The sequence below is a fragment of the Haemorhous mexicanus genome, chromosome 5 (assembly GCF_027477595.1).
Source record: "Haemorhous mexicanus isolate bHaeMex1 chromosome 5, bHaeMex1.pri, whole genome shotgun sequence".
NCBI lineage: Eukaryota > Metazoa > Chordata > Aves > Passeriformes > Fringillidae > Haemorhous > Haemorhous mexicanus.
Genome location: NC_082345.1, coordinates 62,615,336 through 62,635,476, shown reverse-complemented (window position 1 = coordinate 62,635,476; position 20,141 = coordinate 62,615,336). Strand labels below are relative to the sequence as shown.

The following is a 20,141-nucleotide window of genomic DNA, read 5'->3' as shown; positions in this document are numbered from 1 at the left end:
TAAAAAAATAATTTATTTATCTATTTAAAGCCCTTTCACAGGCCTTAAAGTAATATTCCAGTACACCTTTCCTGAAACAAGTCTGACTAGATTAAGTACAATCTTCCAGACCTCTGGTCAATTATTCTCAGTATTCTCTGGGGGTTTTTTAACACAGTACAGTTTTTTTCCAAGTCTTTATTGACCTTAGGCTCTTAAATCAAGCAATTCATAACATTCAATCACACAGTATAAAACAATTGCTATAATGAAGATGAAGTAAAGGGAATAGTAAAAAAATTGGAATAATGGAGAAAAGCAGACAGTAACTCATGGGATCTTTGTAGTTTACAAGCATTGCACTACCACTGATGGCAATGCATTACTTACAAAGAGCTCAAAAATCCTTTCTAACAGAGGAATTTACCCTCATCTAGCAGGAACATTATCCTATGTGCTTACTACTGAACACAGGACCAGCTTTCACACTGCTCACCACACCTGGTTAATGCCCAGGAAAGAGCACAGCTCTGGAAGGCCACAGCAAGGCCTCCCACAGCTCCTTCTGTCCTGAAGCACCTTTTATGCATGCACGAGTTCCATGTTTATGTACCCACTGTACCAATAGCCACATGCAGAGGAGCTTTTCTGTTACTGAAAGAATCAAAAGATACCTGAAGCTGGGCAGAAAGGAACCATACAAGACTGAGGGCAATAAACACATTGTGGAAAAAAAATAGCATGATGGCTTGTTAACACACTAAAATCAACACCTGCCCCCACCATTAAAATAAGCTTTTTTTCACCCTAAAAAATACTTCTAGATCTTTTCTCATTCACTGGATAGAAAGCTGTATTTCACTATAACCATTTTTTCACTGTTATTTCAATCTAGGTCAAAGCTGGTGGCAAGTCTTAGAACTGCCTCCCAAGGTGAATGCAGTTACTCCTGGTTTGTTGTTAGCAGTCTATCCATACAAACACAACCCAATGTTTAGGTAACATGTATTTAAAAGTAAATAAACTATTTTTCTGTCCATCCCACTTACATTTTTCCATTACTGAGTTGCTTTGTTGCCAAAAAGACTAAAAGAGGTGCAAGATTTGTGAAGTTTACTTGTATTTAGACAAGTAAAAATTTGCTGGGCTATTCTTTTTCTTAATGCATTTAACTGATTCCCTCCTCAGTAGTAGCTGTCTTTCATTATTATGCAACCACCTTCAAATTATTTTGATTAAACTAAATTTTATTAAACCTTATACAAGGCTAGCTAGTCTAGTCACTCTCTGCACACCTTAAAAAATAGTAAAACAACAAAAAAATCACCACAGAAACAAATCACTGGACAAATAACAAATAAACCACTAGATAAGTAATAAATAAACCAAACCTTGGGATGAGGTTTTTCAGAAATAATTGAAAGTAGTTTGTTAATCAATACAAAAAATTTCTAACTGAAGTAATTCTGCTTTCAAATAGCCAATAAAATTATGACCTTGTTGTCATACTAACTGAGAAATTAATATATGCATGTGATTCCCAAGACTCTCTAGAAAAATGTTTATTTAAGAAATGTGTTTCAAAATGCCAATTTTGTACAAAATTTAAACCTTAGGATAAATATAAAAATATACCCTATATATAGATCCGCATGAATCCCATCAGAAAACAATCCATAACATCCAACTTCTAGTTAATGTAGATCAGTATCACAGACCTCAATCTTCAGCTTTGATAAAAGACAATCCAGGGCTAGGTCACAACAGTTTTAGCCTAGCTAGTCTCTAACTAACAGGATTTATTTGTTGTAACACGTTAATTTAGTGTAACAAGTTCAACTTGAAAAGCTCAGCTTCCAGAACAACTACTTGAACTTCCTCTACAGGAAATATGCTTATTTGAAGGCATTGCTGGTATTTTCTGTGGAAAGAACACAAGATAACCAGAAAAGCCTATTTGCAATGCCTCTGTTACGATTGTATGCAATGATTCTTACGAGAGCCATACGCCAGTTTGGCACTGTAATTCAGGAAAGAAAACATTCACTTACCGCAGTGTGACTGGAAAACCTGTGGCTTGACTACCTGATTGCAGATATTGCACACTACAAGATAGAAATCATCATGAGCTGGATAATGGCCAAATAAGTGCATATCTGTGGGAAAGTTAAAAATATATACAAGAATTAGAAGTTATGCTTTAAATATCTATTAAGAAAAAAAAATTGAAAATACTGTAGGGCCATTACTGTTATATTAATTTACACAAAGCAAATGTATACATTGCTCCATAAGAGCTTCTTACTATGTTAAAGAGATTTTTTTCCCCTCTTTTGGGTTTCAAGGTCCTGTACTAATGCTGCAGTCTCATCCCTTCAGTCTGAGTCAGAACACAGACTGCAACACCTTTTCTTAACACTTACTGACAAGAAGTGGAATAAGCATTTCTGTACTGGTCAAATGCTGAAACAGTAAAGGAATATTTTTTAAAAAATCTCTACCTAAAGATCCTTACAGAAAACATGTTGCATAGGTTATGTTCTATGTTACAATATTCTCAGCTTGGCTAAAAGTTGCTTGAGAAAAGCTCCTGCTTAAAAGCTAGTCATAGTAACCAAGGTCAAGGATTCTACAGCTTCAAATAGAGCCAGGAATGCCATGCCATAGGAAATTTCTGATTCTGTGCAAATCCCCTTCCCTAGTTCTGACACCCTGCTGTTTGTCCCCAACAAATACTGTGGGAAGAGACAAAGTTGGTTAATAAGGTATTTCTTGGTGATGGTATGAGGAATTTAATGAAATCCAAAGACAGGTACAGTCAGATGATGACAGACACTTGTCCCTCTCAAATGAAACACATAATGCAATACATGCATTCTTAAGCCATTACAAACAGAGTAAAATGGGCCTAAATTACTAACTGAAGGCCTCAGAACTCTAACATTACAAGTGAGGTAACCTGTTCTTCTCTTCATTGCTATAACTTAAGAACAAGCACACACTCATCCACCACAGCTTGGAGGACACAAACTCCAGTCACTTTTATGCATATCGGTGGCATCATGTGACCATACCCAGTTTTGCTAATGAATGTGCTGCTGCACTAGTAACCCCATGCCAAGTAGTGGCCCCACAGATCACACTACCTCTCACATTATAAAAATAAAAAATGTTGCGAATTTCAGTGTTACTCAGAAGCATCTGAAACCTGTTACAGAATTTACAAATGTAGACTGAAATATTAATCTGGTGCTTTTTAAACAGGAGGAAAATCGAGAGAACAAACATGCAAAACAGCAGCTGTGATTGATAAACATCAACAACTAAATCCTACTTCTCCAGTTAGTCACGTACTTCTAAAAAATAGTGATTTCTTTCAAAAACTGACTCAAGCAAGTAACTTAGTTAACTAGTTCTTTACTAAAGTAAGTATTTTGGCCCTAGAACTACTTTCATAAGTAATTCTGCCCTGGCCTCTGGCACTGTAGGTAACATCATGGCTTATGATGGCAGTGCTTGGCACGATGAAGGGCAAAATGTCTTCAGCTCCCAAAAAGCCCAGAGGAATGGGGCATCACACTCATGGTAATACAGGCAGTACCACAGGTAGATCCAAAGAGGCTCATTCTTGGGCACAAACCAGCCCCACCAACCTGCAGGTATTTCATAGTATGATGTGATGTACATTGTTCATTTACCCACTGAAAACAAAACCACTTTCTTTCTGTTACTGCTTGAACCAGGCTATGAAATCCAGTTGAAAGGTTAACCAGACATGACATATTTTCAGACTAAATTTAAAAGAATGCTGCTGGTGAGGTGTTCTGGTACTTCTGGTGAAGCCAAAGTTAGGTTTAATCAAATCTTCCTTACTGGTAAAACAGAAAAACAAACGCCTAAACAGGCACTAAAACAGGCCTTTTTATTCTATTTATTGTTTTAATATGATAATTCAGTGACCTTAAAAATTATTTTACATTGGCAGTTCTCAGCCGGATAGTTTTGATCACAACCTACAGATTTCCAATAACAGCACTGTAAATTGCACAGAAAGAAGTACTTCTTCTGGATATGATTTGACACAAAGTCTCAGCTCAAAAACGTGCATTTAATTACAGTTATGAAATTTTTTTAAATGGTTAAAACATCTCAAAGTATTTTTTCTGTTGTTTGAAAGGTACAGCGACAATCTTCTTACGAAAACATAGAGACTTTGCCCTTCACAAACAGAAAAGTTACAATTGTTTTCCAGTTTAAATTCCTTAAGTTCATTTAGCCTTCACAGGTCTGTATCCTAACCTTTAAAACATGTCCAGCTTTGAGGTGTCTAAAGCTTGGCTGGGTCTGAGTCTGAGTTTTTATGATTTCTGGCTGCAAGGAGTAACTTATAAAAAACTTAAGGTATTTATACTGGCAAAAACCAGTCAAGGACATAGGTGGGGAAAGGAAGCAGGTTAGTTCACAGGATCACAAAACCATCTATCTTTTCATCAGGCACTGCCAAGGAGCCAGAGCAATGAAGGAAAAGTCCTGTGAGCTTGACCCACTACCTGGCAAACACCACTGCACCTAACAGGTAAATAGCAACATTTGAGGTTGTTGGTTTTTTTTTTTTGCCATACTCCATATGGGTTGATATACAAAGAAACTGCACAGACATGTAGGAGAAGACACCAAAATGCTGCTGTGAGATACACAGCATCAAAATGATGCACAGATGCAGAGTAAGTGACATCCTAAAGCAGAATTTTGGAAGTTTTTTTCATTTTGCAGGTGCCTAGAAGTAGTCCATTGTAAATGTGAGTCTCCTGTATGAAGTTATCAGCTCCATCTCAAAAGTCCACTTAAAATAATCCAAGAATCTTGAGGACACAAGACTGTAGGTTGAAAATAAGAATCATAGCACACAAATGTATTGTTATTATTGAATCAGAATAGATAAAAAACTTAAATCAAACACCATCCTTCAGGCTTTTAAGATTCCTTAAAACTCTCACTATGCAGGAGTTTTTAAGAAAAGAAAATCCTTTAAGTCCAAGCAGGTTCAACTACCTCTCTTTGTTTATTCATGTAACCAGATTGTCACAAATCTATTTTCATGATTAAATTCATGATTTGTAAGGATATAAATTACTTTTCAATTGAAATTGCACAACATATTAATATCATCTCTCTACAAAGTCCAACTGGGGATATACTTTATTAGATGCAATAATACTACAAATGCAATCCAGATCAGAGAATGTACTATGAACAAACAAGGAACATTTGAAACTTAAAATAAAGCAGAAAAGATTAACAGCTACATATCTTCTCATATAGGTTTTTCTGTTTTTAATAAGAACAGTTCAATGCTACCATGTCCTATTCAAAATAACCAAGACTGAAAGGTTATTTTAGACACATGTATCATTCTTAGATCAGATGGCAGCCATTTGACTATTTAGACCTTCTGTGTGCAACAAAAAAAGACAATGGCCTCTCCCTACAAAAAACTGTCTTCTAAAGGCAATAATCACATCTCCCTGCCTGCTTAGTCAGAAAAAATCGTGATAAGCTTTTCAGAAAAGATTACTTTTGGGAAGAAAACATGTCTCTAAAGTCAGCTCAGGAAAGACTTTTTCATGGAAAGAGGCAAGACCACTGAAAAAGACAGGCGATAATTACTGAATAAGGTGAGAGACTATCAAATGCTACTGAAATAATTATCAATGTATAAGAGGAAGGACAGAAAAGCAATTGTAAAGCAATTTTTCTACCAAATACTGCCTATCCCCTAAAAGTGAAAAAAAGTGACCAAGGCATGCATGACTCACCACCCACTGGCCCAGTCCCCCACCAAGGTAAAAGCACTCCACAGCCCCCATCACAGCTGCCTCATTTGACTGGAAGATACTTCCAGTAGATTCAAAGTAGACTCTTGATGGCAAAAAGAAGTGGTAACTTACTTTTCAGTACCCACACACTTTCCAAAAGGCCATCCACACATACCTGACTCCTCACAGTGCTGAACTGTCATCCCCTCAAAATGAACCACAACTGACACAGCCGTGCTCCCTGATACTATTCGATGACAAAAGCCTGCTTGAAAACGAGCTACTGAACTGACAGGATGCAAAAGGGCCCATATCATGGGAAAGATACTCTAGATAGGTGGAAATCTGAGACAGTGAATGCTGCCTGTTCAAAATTACTTTCATAGATTAAAATGTTAAATTATTACTTTGTGTATACCTTGCTATGGCACTTGAAAAATGAATACAACTTTGCCTGTAGGTGTTATATTACTAACATTTGCAAATAAAAAGAGAGCTGTAGCCATATGACACAGTTTTGTAAGACATCAATTTAGTGAAATGTGCATTAAGAACACAAATATCATAGAAAAAATAGAAAACGTTGCTTCTGCAAACTGTGGCACAAACACAAAAATGCAGGTGTCAGATATGACTTTTTATCTTCTCCAATAACACACAGAAAGGAATTATTTTTAGCAACAATCCAAGGCAGATGACTTACATGAAGTTCCTTCTCTATTATTATATAATTCATAATCATTTACATCCCACTGTATAATAAAACACAAGCTAGAAATAATCTAAAACATTCTTCCACTGCAGAATTAAGGTTGTCAAACAGTAAGACCTCACAGTATTGCGTGGGAAATCAAGTTTTAATGATGATTTTTTGCTATAAATTATACAGACTTTTAATGTTCACTTATATATCTGTTGCTCCACTAAACATACCTACAAAGCCTGCTTTGAAAAATATTAGTGATGTTTATGTGCCAAGAGAGAAAAGGGGAGTGAGGAGGGGAAGAGAAAGACTATTCAAGACACATTGCACACTGGTTTAAAATGTAAAAAGAAAATCTAAAATAAAAAGCAATGGCAAAAATTTGGACAAAACCAAATATACGTCATTCTTCCAGCTTCTGAAGCAACACATTTTTAAATCCAATGTCTAGAATTGTGCCCACTCTTTCCCTCTTGTTCCACAGAAGCAACAAATCTGCACATCATTCAAGAACTGGAGTAAAGTACAAAATCTTTCAGTGCAGTAGATTACTTCTACATTGGAGATTACTTAAAAAACTAAGTAATTTGAATGGTGAATTGAAACTTGAAACTGAAACAATAAAAAGACAATCTTCAGGGCATTATTCAGACAGCAGTTAAACACACTTGCATAGACAGGTTGGTCTTATCATAGAAATAAATGTCACACTCTTTCCATTTAACATGAGCTTATTCTCCCCCGAGTGCAGTTTTCCTTTCTTACACAAAAACCAGTAAGTCACTTCAGTAATTAGTTCGCCAGAATAAATTGCATTTTACCTCTGAAAATGTCAGTCACAGTTGCAAATTAATCACAGAATGATTTAAACTGAAAGAGATCGCTAGATGTCATTTACTCCAAAATCCTGCTGAAATTGTGGCTAACTTCAGGGTCAGAGCCACAAAGTAATGCTCAAGATCATTTTCTGATGGAAAAACGCAGGTCATGCAAGTAATCATGAAGTTGAGGACAAAATAAAATTAAAATATACATGACAGAACTAACACAGGACCGAACACAGCTGTCATAAGTCCTGACTGATGCCCTTCAGGCACTAATACAAGGAACTTAAGCTTCTGCATGTAAAAAGTCAAGTGAGAAAGAAAATCAATGAGAAAAAAACAGAAATACTGGCCTTCTCAGGAGCAGCAATAATAAATGAAACATGATTGTCATAAAGGAAAAAAAAAGTAGGGAAAAAGCAGCAAATAGACTTTAGTGTCAGTGTGGTAAAGAGCCAAGGTCAGAACACCTTTAAACCAGTCCAGTATGGTTGAATGGTATGCTGCCTCCCAGGTTAGAGCAATCATGAGGACAGTGGCAATCCTAAAGGATGCTGGGAATAGTTCATTAATTATAGTGTAAACAATAAACACCAGCCCCAATGACACAGAAAGACTTTGTACTCCACGGCCTTATCAAGGCGTTATGAAATGGTACTGGAGATGGAAACGGTGCCTTCTATTCCCAAAGACCCATAATAAAATAAAAAACAAAAGTTTCTAATTGGGAACCAGTGATCAAACAAATATTGTGGATTAACCATATCTGCATATCTTTTGTAACAACCTTTGTTTGGAAGAGATTATGAAGTACAATATGCAACACTGACATCACTGTTTTGCATAAGACACTACATACCAATAAAGAGAAGAATGAAATAAGCACAGGAAAATGTGACAGTGTTGTTCCTCCATAATTCTGAAGGCTTTTTTGTAATTTATGTAGGCTAATTTGCCATCTCAGTCTAAGGTAATTTGGCAACAGAGGACGAGAACTGCCTGGGCTACCAGATTAACATATCACAAGAATAGTGGAAAACTCAAAACTCATGCGTCAAAAAGTGTGCTGCATACCTGTGACACCAAAAAAATGTCAGTTTTTCAGGTCAGTTTAGCAGGGTGAGGACGACAAAACCAATGTTTGTAATTGAAATGGACATCACTCAGTTACACAGTATCTAGTTTTCAGTAAGGTAAGTGTAATTGCAACATAAGAACACGAGGCAATTGTAACAACTCCAGTAAAAGCTACAAAATCGTTAACTGTTCTTACGTTTTTCCTTAATTATTAGATTGTACTTAAGGGAAATTATCTAAAGGAGTTTCTACCTCAGGAACCTGGATTTTGAATTGCCTTCAATTTTACATATAACATATTTCAGGAACTATAGCAAGTGCTTATGAAGTTTGTATTATAAAACTGTACAGTCAATACCCAGAAGAAAATCCTGTTATATTATAGAACAGATACCAAACATCTTAAGATCCAAAGACATAAACAAATGAAAAAAAACCCAAACAAAAATCCCCAAACAAAAGCAAAAGTTCCACAAATCAGTTACCAAATATGCCTCAAAAATCTAGGTGAGCAAAATACAAGGAAGAAAAAACTTTTAGCGTGTTCAAAAGCAAGCCAGAAGAGTAATGTAAATGTAAACAGTATTTTCAAACAACAGGTTTACATTTAGACCTGGCTTTTGGGATTTAAGGAGATGTGTGCCACCAAATATCTCTATTTTCCCAACCAGATACATTTAGTCTAATTAAAGATATCACCTCCAGCTACAAATTTCATCTTGCTTATGTCTGGAAATCTTCAGGACAGCAATAGTATTATCAAATGACAGCAAAAATTAAATTACTGAGGACAAGGAAAAAAAGACACATTATTTATAAGGACCCAGACCATGTACTCCATACCCAGAAGAGGTGACATTCCATCTATGTAACATACAGCATAACTGTCCCCAGACTCCTGAGTATGGAAAGCATGGCAAAGAGCTGATCAGAGATTTCTAACCCTGCAGATACAGTGGATTTCTCTTAGATCTCACATATATCACTATCAAAAACCTCAGAGAGTGAGCACGGCTGCACACAGGTGTGCATACAAGGGATAGGGAATATGCAGGAAAATCATCAATCTCTACATTAGAATTCTGATTTCTTAACATCCCACGGGCAGACATAAGGGAGGAACGGCTGGAAATCATCTTCATTTCTCTCATAATTCAAAGCAAACCTCATGCCCCCTCACTAGACAGTCTTCACAAACCACCACAGAGCAACAGAACAATTCATTCTTTCTCAAATATTATCAAGAGAAGTCTCACTGCAAATGAGACTTGTCATCACAAGCAGTACCCTTCATGGATGATGGCACTAAATTTCAGCTCAGATTGATGGATAACTCTCTGGAATCAGACATTTGACCTTCAGCAACACTTAGAGGGTTGCACCACGTCCATACTTTCTGCAGCAGGTGGACTGACAACTTCTATGCTGGGAAAACACACCTTGACACAGGAAGCGATGTCATCTGCAAATTAACTACAATAACTCACAGAAATACACAGTGTGTCAGCTTTTGATTTTTCTGCATGAAGATGATTAAGCTTTCTGATACATAGCCAAATAAACTAAACAGGTTTGGAAACACCATGAGCATACTGGTCCTGCAGAAGCAGTAAGATGAAGCTCTGGAGATACCAAATGCTGCTTGACAAAGAATCAAAATAATTTAACAACCCATCTGTAAACTTCACAACAGTACCTTTGTACTACACATCATCTTTAGAGTGAGTCAGAGTGAGTACTAAAGTGGTTTTTCCTTATTTTTCCCCATTTTCCTCATAGCTTCAATGATCTTATATTCAGTGAACAAATATTAGTGAACTAAAAAATAAAGTTCGAAAGAAAAATAACTTCTTGGACATTTACTGATATTTTCTTCTGGGTTTTTTTTTTTAAGGAAATGTTGAATATGTCATATTAGGGACTACTAATAGTCATATTAGGGATTACTGAATTTGGAGCAAAAAGAAATGTTTTAAATCCAATTAGTTTGCAATACTTTTACTAATTCCAACTTCTGGAGTGCTAGTAATGAAATATTACAAGGACAGCAGGTTTTCTTCTTTCATTTTCTTCAACACACACCAAGAAAACGTTATTCATGCAGTAAAACAGTCCTATGGAGAAAAATCCCATGGCCACAAACACCTTCATTCCTATTTCTTCTGTGCAGACTGCCATGAAACAGACTTTAATCCTCCTTCCTTCATAAACACTCAGCAAGACACAACTGGCACTCACACACTCGCCTGCAAAGCTGTATTATCTTCTGCACAAGAGTGACTCTGGTTTAAGGCAGTACAACTGGACTGAAGGAGAGAGCTGGCTTAATTCCTGGCTCCCAAACAACATTCTTGCATGACCCTGATTAGATTTTTCTGTGCCTCAGTATCCCATCTCTAAAATCAGGATAATATGCTCTTTGTCTGCCCTGCCTGTTTAGATTGCAGTCTTTCAGTATTCTCTTACTATCTGTCCATACACTGGGACCACAATGGGGCCCTTCATTTTGGCTGGGACCTCACTATGACAATAGAACAAGCAACTAATAAGAAAACTTGCAGTGTGTTTTACTAGCACTGTGTGACAATCTTGACAGAAATTCTGTTTTTTTGATTAAGGGCATAAGATATTAATGATTGAAGAAAGTCTAATAAAAATGAATTTTTCACACCTTTCTAGGCCACCTCTTTAGAAACATTATTATTATTATTGAAAATAAAATAGCATTATCAGAAAAATATCTCTCAGAAAATGACCAATCTTTATAGTAGGGAAAATGATGAGTAAATGAGCAAATAAACATTGAGAAAAATAAAATCTTTAATCTCACCTACGTAATTTTACAAAATGTTAAGTATTCATTGATCTTCACTTCTCCCTACAAAAAGAGCCAAGGCCAAGAACATCTATTAATTTAACTCTCTTCTCACCCAAGACAGAAAGTGTCTGCTCATTCCTAATCAACAGCTGGATATTAAATGGAAATGTACTGTCTAAACACACTGTCAAAAAGGACACAAATAATTCTTATGCCAACTCTCTGAGCTTTTTCTGTATTGCCTCCTACACCTGTAACATCTGTAACCTGCACCTCTTTTCAGGAATATTGCCTCTCGTGTAACTCAACTCTCTGAAGAAAGTTACTTTGAGATAGACTTTCAATAACATCATCTTTTTCCTTCACACAATTTCAAATGAAATAGATTTAGTTCTCTTTCTTGCAGGCATACAGATCAAGCCACTGCTTAAAGTGTTCAGCTGTGGGGTTTTTTCAGTTAGAGGATTTTATGCCAAGGAAAAATACATGAGAAAAAATATTAATGAAAAACAGGAGGTGGAAAGATGAATGAGAAACTTCCTAACCAAAGTTCAAACATACAAAATATCTACCCCAAGGCCACTTAGATAAAACTGCAAAAAATTCCTACAAATTGAAGAGCAGCCTATAGTTCCACTATCATACAACTCCAGACAACAGCTCTCATTCTAAGAATTCTGGTCTCAAGGGAATAATTATCTCTGCAAGTGCAATCAGTCAAATCAGACTTGCACTGTCTGAAAAAGCATATATACATCAGCTCTTACACTGAGATTTATATAGTACACTTTCATGCACACCACAAACATTTCCCAGGATAGGAATATGCTCCTGCCGGTTCAACATGTTGTCTAAAGACAAACAAGTCAGGCAATGCAGCACTCTGTGCTGGCACAGCAGGCTCATCCTTACTGCAGGAGGTAAAAGCACAGTTTTGCTGGACTAACCGAGTCCACGACGAGAGCCTGCTGCACACCTCAGGGAGTGTTCTTCCCTCTAACAGACACAACCCTTAAAGAACATGGTCATGAAGGGCTCAGGTCATTACAAGTCTGTATGCCACTCAAGAGTCCCTCAAATCTTCAGTATGAACATATTAAAGAATATATATATTGCATTCAGAGGTATTCCGTTCCCTCCACCTCTCTCCTTCCTCCAGGAGTGCTGCTAACACTTTCTCAAAGGTACAGGATCAACCACAATTTAAAGCCACAAAATAAAGCTTTGCAGTTAAAGTGACCACCCTATAAAGGAGCAAACTCCACTAGCAAGACAAGCTCATGAAATTTGCTGCCATTAAATGAGAGTAAAACCAAGGTTTTTGTTCCTACATCAAGTGAAAAAAAGGCCTTAAGAAACTTGTGGAGATTTTATCAACTAAAGAATGAAAGAAGAAACTCTACGTGTTTTCTTTCGAAATATCAAGATATTTCAGTTCTGAAGACCTTAAAAAAATTTACAGGGCAAGTCTAAAATAACTTGCCCATCTAGTAGTACTGAAAAGCAAAAGAAAGAAACGAAAAGCAATGGAAGACACACTTAGTACTTGTATCTGTCATCACCTTGTTGTGTTGCACAGTACCTACTCCTGAGACAAATCATTGGTTTAATATTGTCACTCAAAGGCATACATGCTAACATAATAGAAGCTATTAGTGGGGGCTCTTTCCTTTTAATGAAAGAAAGAAGCAGTTTATTAGCTCAATCACATTATTGTGGTGTTTCAATTTCTGCTACACTGAATACTGCACAAGTCATATTCTCATCTGCACATATGTAATACTCACTATCTAACAAAAAAAAAAAAAAAAAAAGCCACAATTTTGTTTTTGTGTTCTTAAACAGAGACTTGGGAAAATTCAGATGTCTCTAGAGCTGTTTTCTTTGTTTTCTGGACAGGAGAAAAAGGTGGCTTTTGTGAAATAAACTACTCAAAATATGGAAAGATAACAATTTTTCCTAATTTTAATCTTAAATACATGACTACTACAAGGATCTTTTCAGCTCACTGCTCTTTAAAACAGTAGATCACCATCCACTACTTGGCAGCAGCAATGACTTACTAGTTCATACTTGATTGGTACTTCAAGGGGAAAAGTACCACTAAGTAGCATTTCTTCTTCAAATACCACAAAGTAGCATTTCTAAGACTCCAGAAGCCTTTCTCTTTAAAGGAAGACCACTAATGATCAAGTTTCAGCAGGTGAGTTGAGATGTGCTACACTGAAGTAAAAATAAAAATGTTTCAGATCCATTTGACCAGGAAGTTAGCAAGCCTCCTTCTCAGTGCAGTCCCCAAGTTGCCACTCCTTGCAGCAGGTACACTGCAGCTTCATTGCTGTTGACACCTGACTGAAATTAGGATATGAAATGCTCAGACATTTTTACTGGGCTGCTAAGAACATCCTAAGAACACAGACAAAGAAAACTTCACCAAGATTAAAGCAAGCTGCTGAAAATGGCTCTGCTCAGCGACTGTCTCAGGTTCTTGGCACAAATGTGTAAGAGGTCGGCAACAACCTCTGCTGACAGGACCCCGTCCCTGAGCGATGCTTTCACCTCCACCCAGCTTCCCACATCAATCTCACCCACCTAACAGCTCACTGACATGAGCAGACCACTTAACACTTATGCTGCAGTCTGATGCCTGTCAACTTCACTTAGAAGCAATCTCCCTTCCAGCATTATCATTTTCTGAGGATTTAGGTGTACAAAAGCAATTGTTCATTTATTTCTGAGGATTGGGGTGCATGGAAGCAGTTGCTAATTTATTTCATCCAGTATTGAGAGTGTTGTGCTAGCTCTTCAACAACTAAAAAAATATCAGCCAACCAGTTCTGTTTAAAGACTGATTCTTCAGGTGTTTAGAATCCACATTTTTTTCTTCAAGTCTGCTGTGCTCCCTAGCACTCCATGATTTATCTAATTGTAGGGTCACTGGAACAAGAGGTTTCCTAGATAAAGTTCAAGACACAGCTTTTCAGAGACACTCTGTTCTCTGGCACATGTCTGGCTTCAGCAGTGCCTTGAACTGACAGAAAAAAAGGAGATAGAGGAGCAAAAATACACTGCCTTGTCTCATGGATTTCAAGTACATTCCAGCATCATAAAGCAATAAAAATTCAAGATGTAGGGACAGAGAACACTTTGGAGACTTTTTCACCAATCCCATTTAACAAAAATATCTTCCACATTATCATAAGGAACAAACCTTACCCCTATTTACTTTAACAGTAAAGGTCCTTGGAGGGCTGTTACTAATTACTGCATAATCCAACAGACAGGACAGTGGACAAAGGAGGAGTCAAGCCCTGCATTCTTTCATCCTCTAAGGGGAAAGCTTATAGACAAATTTCTTGAATTCTTAGTGTCTTTCCCTGTACATCAAGAGGAATTATGTACATTTGTAACTTATAATTAAACACTTCTAAATTTACGAATGAAAAGCATCACACAAGAAAAGAAGTATATCCATTATTATGCACATTTGAATAAATGCTAACAACTCATCTGCAACTTTATGTGATAATTACAATGGCATAAGTGACAGCTAATTCCTATCACAGCATTTCATCTGGAAAAACACCACTGGTATTACTACTTTTCCAAAAGACTGAATTCAACAAAATCCAGCTTCTGAAAAAAAAGAAAAAGCTCAACAGAAAGTAGCCTCAATATGGTACAGCAGCCATGTGAGTCGACATCTGTCTACTAAAAATTATTTGCATGTTCTCCAAGTTGCAGACCAGAAACAAACTCTGGAGCTGCTTGCATGAGCTGAAACTGCTTCAGTGTGAAGAGGTACATACACATCTTGAGGTATGCAACACATCTCAGCACAGGAGATGTGGATGCTATTGCAGCACCGGAGCTGCAAAAGGTACCAGCCTCAAGAATCTTGCCAGCAGGTTGGTGAGAGATTAATGTGGTGCATGGATTTAATGAAAGGTAATGAAGGGTAATACAACACCAGACAGAATCATTATTCTAATCAAAAGAGTCTGTGAAATTCTTTGTTAAGGAGTCTAAATACCTGAGTATAGAAAAAACTAACACTAACACCAACTAGCACTAACACTCCACCCAGAAGAGCACATAGAATGACCATATATATCTCTAAAGTGCATTTTTGGAGTATCACTCACAAAACCTCCATGTTAGTAATGGACACTTCATCAATCTTGTCTTGGATAGACATCATGTGAGCTCTGTGGAACTGCGTATCTGAATGGCAGACACAACTTGTTAATGTAAACTCCCTGCTAATGAAGCTTCTGCGAATGATCTATCCAACTACTCTGCAATTAAATACCATCCAAGATGATAATAAATACTTTTTCATCATAGAAAGCCTCTGCCTAAGGAAAACTCTTAAGTCCCAAATACACTTTCTTCCAGAGTGTTAAAATACAAAGCACCTTCAAAGCTTCTTAAATTAGTTTCATACCACATTTCTTAAGTCTTCATGTTCAAGTGCAGTACATTATTTGATATCTAAAATGTGTTCATTTGACTGTTTAAAACTTGTCTCTCAACTGCAAGCATTAAAGAGTAAAGAATCCTTGTAGTTTATAAAACTGGACTCTTTTTATTTTGATTATAACAACATGCTTCTGCAATGCAAAAAGCCTGCAAGAACTGTGAGAAAGGAGAAGCACATCCTCAGAGTAAGTTACTAGGATACATAGTTACTGCATAGCTACATGATGATACAATAGAATTAAAGCAGTTTGGACACCTTACCTATACATTTCTTTACTGATTTAGTATCTGAAAAATTATTTTATAGCTTTATTATCCTACCTATATTTGCAATACTCAAAGGATACTTCCAACAGCATTTTGCAAACTACTAAAAATCTTACAATATTACCTTTTTTCAACATGTTTTCATGTTAGTGAAAAAGAGAGTTGTTTTTTTCTTCCTGATTGTATCAGCCTAAACACTCCATAAACACAAATTAAAACTTGCTAATTTTTACTTTGTTATTCTTTCATCATTTAAGTGAAAGCAGTTTCTCTATCATGCATCAGGTGAATTTAACAGCTAACACTAGCAAAGTCATCACCTATTAAATTCAAGAGCAATACACAAATGCTTTCAGTAGAAAACACAGACATAACTAAGATTTAACCCTGGATTCAAAATTTTTGTCTATATCTCCACATACTTAAAGGGGGGATACTAAGCTTCATCTCAGAATTGTATTTTACAGCAAGGAGAATATTTACAGCAAGGAGAATATTGCAACTATTTAGCACAGTTTAAATGCTGACCACTTGGTCATTCACAATTAACTTATTTTGATTTAGTATCAACAGGATAGCTACCAGCAATTAACAGGTGACTCCTCTTGTCAAAGGAAGGAGGGGGAAAAAAAAAAAAAAAGCGCAATCATGAAAAAGAAATTGTAATACCATAAAAATCACTAGTAATCATTCATGCACAGTTAATTATCAAAACATGCCCCAATTCTTATTAAAATAAATACTGACAGCTAGCTCACAATCAGTGTTTACATTCCAAGTGCTTTACAACTGCATGTTTCAATAACCTTACAAGGACTTATTCCTCTGTGCAAACAGAGCATTACAAAATATCAACTTGCTGCAAAACTGCTGATGAAATTGTGAATAAAATCATCTCTACTAAAATTTCACCAAAATGATATGCTATACAAAAAAAAAAAAAGCCAAACCAAAAAACGAAAGCATTCTTTCCAGGTGAATATTTTTTCATTGCAAAAAAAAAAAAAAAAAGAAATAAAAAGAAAAAAAAAATTTCAAATAATACAGCACTATATTTTTCAGTTCTATTGTCAACTGTTACTTCACACACTTGAAATGCATTTCACTTTATTAAAAGTTACAGAACAAAGTACATTTCAATGACTGGATTACTGTGTTATCACCATGACATCTGCATACAAGAATATAAGGATCTCCTCAGGTCACACGCACGGATTCGACTGCATCGCTCTCAGCTACATTCAGAAAACTTCAAGATTTTACAAACTCCAGACTTACACAAAAAAAGAAATGTTCCCATTTTCAAAACAGTCAATATTCTGAAATTTTAAGAAAGATTTGGGACAGGTAAGGTGAGATCATTAATGATAGGAGCTATGCTGCTGTTACTGAAAACTTTGCCCTTTATCTGCCTGTGCAGAGTGCTGAACACACATACCAAAGGAACTGTAAGCAGTCAGTAGCCCAGACACACCAAAACTCAGGACACTTTAAGCAAACAAAACCTTAATCATTTACCACACTTCTTGAGTCCTTCAAACAGATTTTGATGATTTGCAAGCTCCCATCGTCTTCGCATTAGGCATATCTGAAGCACTTCCACAAAGCAAACTAGGCAAGAGGTCACACCACTAGGGCAGGACACATCCCCTGAAACTTCAGATGATACATTCCCACACCCTGCCAACTCCCCTGGCTCCTCCTGCCCATCCTACTCCATGGTAATTTCCACTCACCCCCAGCCCCCTCCAACCTTTCACTTGCTCAAACCCCTGTAACTAAAACAAAGCTATGACCAAAGGAAAAAAAAAAAAGCCAGGAGCAATTCAAAACTATGTAAAAGAAGATATTACATACAACACAACAAGCAAGTTCCTTGCTGCAACATGTCTCTGAATGAACCAACTCCATAGGAGCACTCTGAGTCAATTTGCTTTCTTAAAAAGAAAATAATAAACTGATACCTGGTAAAGAGAAGGAAAGCCTCCTTCAAGCTATGGAAGACACAGTAGCATCAAATTGCTACTCTGCCAACTCCTTTGATCTAAACACAAATTCTGAAGAAAAAGAACCCCACATTTCAAAGTTATCAGAGGTTTCAGTACACAGGTTACTGGAGTGCAGTACACAGATATTCTTGCATACATTGTACACTCCTAGGCAAGCTTTGCCTGCACTGTCTGACATGAGATCTGGATTTTGCTAAGTATCTACATTTGGATAACTGCAAGAAATAGCAAATTTTAAAAACAATTAAAACAAGAACAATAAGAAATATTGTTTCACAATATTCTGATGACAAAACCTCTTCTGTAGACAGTCCTTAAGATAGGCAGTTTCTGGAGAGACCAAAAAGCAGTATTCTCTCCTCAGATAGAGGAAAATTAAAACTTAACTTGACAGCAGCAATGTAAAGCTGTGGCCGGTCAGCCTCTAAGTTCCCACATACATACCTGGTCCTCCCTCACCTTTCATAAAAATACCAGTGGTAAGGAGGATGCAGCTCCCATGCATATACAACTAGCTATGTTGTGTAAATAACAAGATCTATGTATAAGGTGAATATTGTTAAAAACATGTTGTGTATTGCATTTATATGCAGCGATTTCTTTATTTTATTCACCTCAGCTTCACACTATCTCCATATGCAGGTTCATTTAACCATAGCACTCCAGCAACACAACTAGAGATTTATCTTATATGTCTGGAGCTAGTCACTTGGCCTCTCCATGCTTCTCTGTTTCTCCATCTGTGATGCCTCACAGAAAGCTTGAGAGGCTTAATTTATTATGCAGCCTGCCAAGTGCTTTAGAGAAGTAGGCTACTAAAGCATTAAAACTGTTTGCTGGTTCTGAAAGAGTAAATCGTTAACCAAACTGAAATGTAACCAACAATATCCCTAAAAGGTGGCTGCACTTTAAAAATGCAGAAGTATCATATTTACCTAATTTGCCTTTACAGAAAAAAAGCCTCCATACTTTAGGTATTTTATTACATTAGGACATCAGGAGATCTGATTTTCTTCTGAACCCCCTTTCCATCCATTTACTGTTACACTCCCAAAGGAGGTGATAAGCAGAGAGAAGCAAACTGGTAATGCCAAATCAAAGTGACACGTGTCCAGCCAGACACACTGTCCAGAGGCCACAGGGAAAGATCTCTACTAAGGAATCAACAATGTTTAACTGACAGCAGATGCAGACTACAGGTTGCCTGCTCAGGGCAGGAAAGAGTTCAGATGCTAATAAAGACAAGGGCCAACTGCTCCCAACACCTGCAAGACAATATACAAATACTGACAGTAAACATATTTAAGCCCTAGACGTCTCTCAAACCAGTATCTCATGCGAAAGTTTTGTACCTATACAAACCGCAGGTATAGGCTTTTCTCTTTTTCAATTGTTGTTTTTACTGCAATATCACTGAAAGAATTCTCAGGAAGCTGTTTCTGGCAAGCAAAACAATTCTCCTAAAATATTGACAATGGACAAAGATTATCTTAAAATACCAGCTATATAAAATGCAGATATATATCTACCAACTCCCAAACACTAGTTCCACTTAAGGGTTTAAAATACATACTTTTATAGCAAAAACCAGTTTAAGAGGCAGCTGGAACAAAATAAGAAACTCAAAAGAGAAACAAATAAATAACAGTATGATTTCTTGTAATTGTTAAAATCATTAAAATATGACTAGCAAAATAAGACAAACAATCTCAAATGTATCACCGATTAAAATCAGTTTTCATTAGGTGAAAGAGCCCCAGCACACTGCAAAACAGTTGTAATATTAGAACAAGGAACATAAGTGATACCTTGAAATAGGGTCATTTTGAATCACCAGATACTTAACAAAAATCTTGAAACCCAAGAGCAATGATGATTCCAGACAATTTTCTAGATTTTTGAATGTATGTGTACACATGTGCATATATTTTTAGGAAATCTGCCTGCAGATTTTCAGCATACAGCAACACTCCAGAGCCATCCCTCATCTTAATTCAGCTAACTTTGTTGTGTGCTTTGTCTTTTTCAGACTGCAAATGTATATCTGTACTGCACTTTGCTGCTAGTGGATCCAGCACACAATTTAAAAGATGGCCAGATGAACTGTCAGGATTCTGCACCAGCTCTCTGCATCCTTAAGCTCCCACATCAGCTCAAAGTATTTAA

The 20,141-nt window shown here is 36.7% G+C and overlaps 1 protein-coding gene across 3 annotated transcripts in view; it reads right to left on the bottom strand.

The window, feature by feature from the left end:
• ATXN7L1 (ataxin 7 like 1) overlaps positions 1-20,141 on the bottom strand; it is a 111,065-nt gene that overhangs the window by 73,038 nt on the left and 17,886 nt on the right. For 2 of the 3 annotated variants that reach the window (XM_059847364.1, XM_059847363.1), the window contains exon 3: positions 2,031-2,135. The exons of the other annotated variant lie outside the window; for it this stretch is intronic. In XM_059847364.1, the coding sequence (XP_059703347.1) occupies positions 2,031-2,135 (105 nt within the window). The remainder of the gene's footprint in view (positions 1-2,030; positions 2,136-20,141) is intronic. 3 annotated transcript variants of the gene reach the window in all.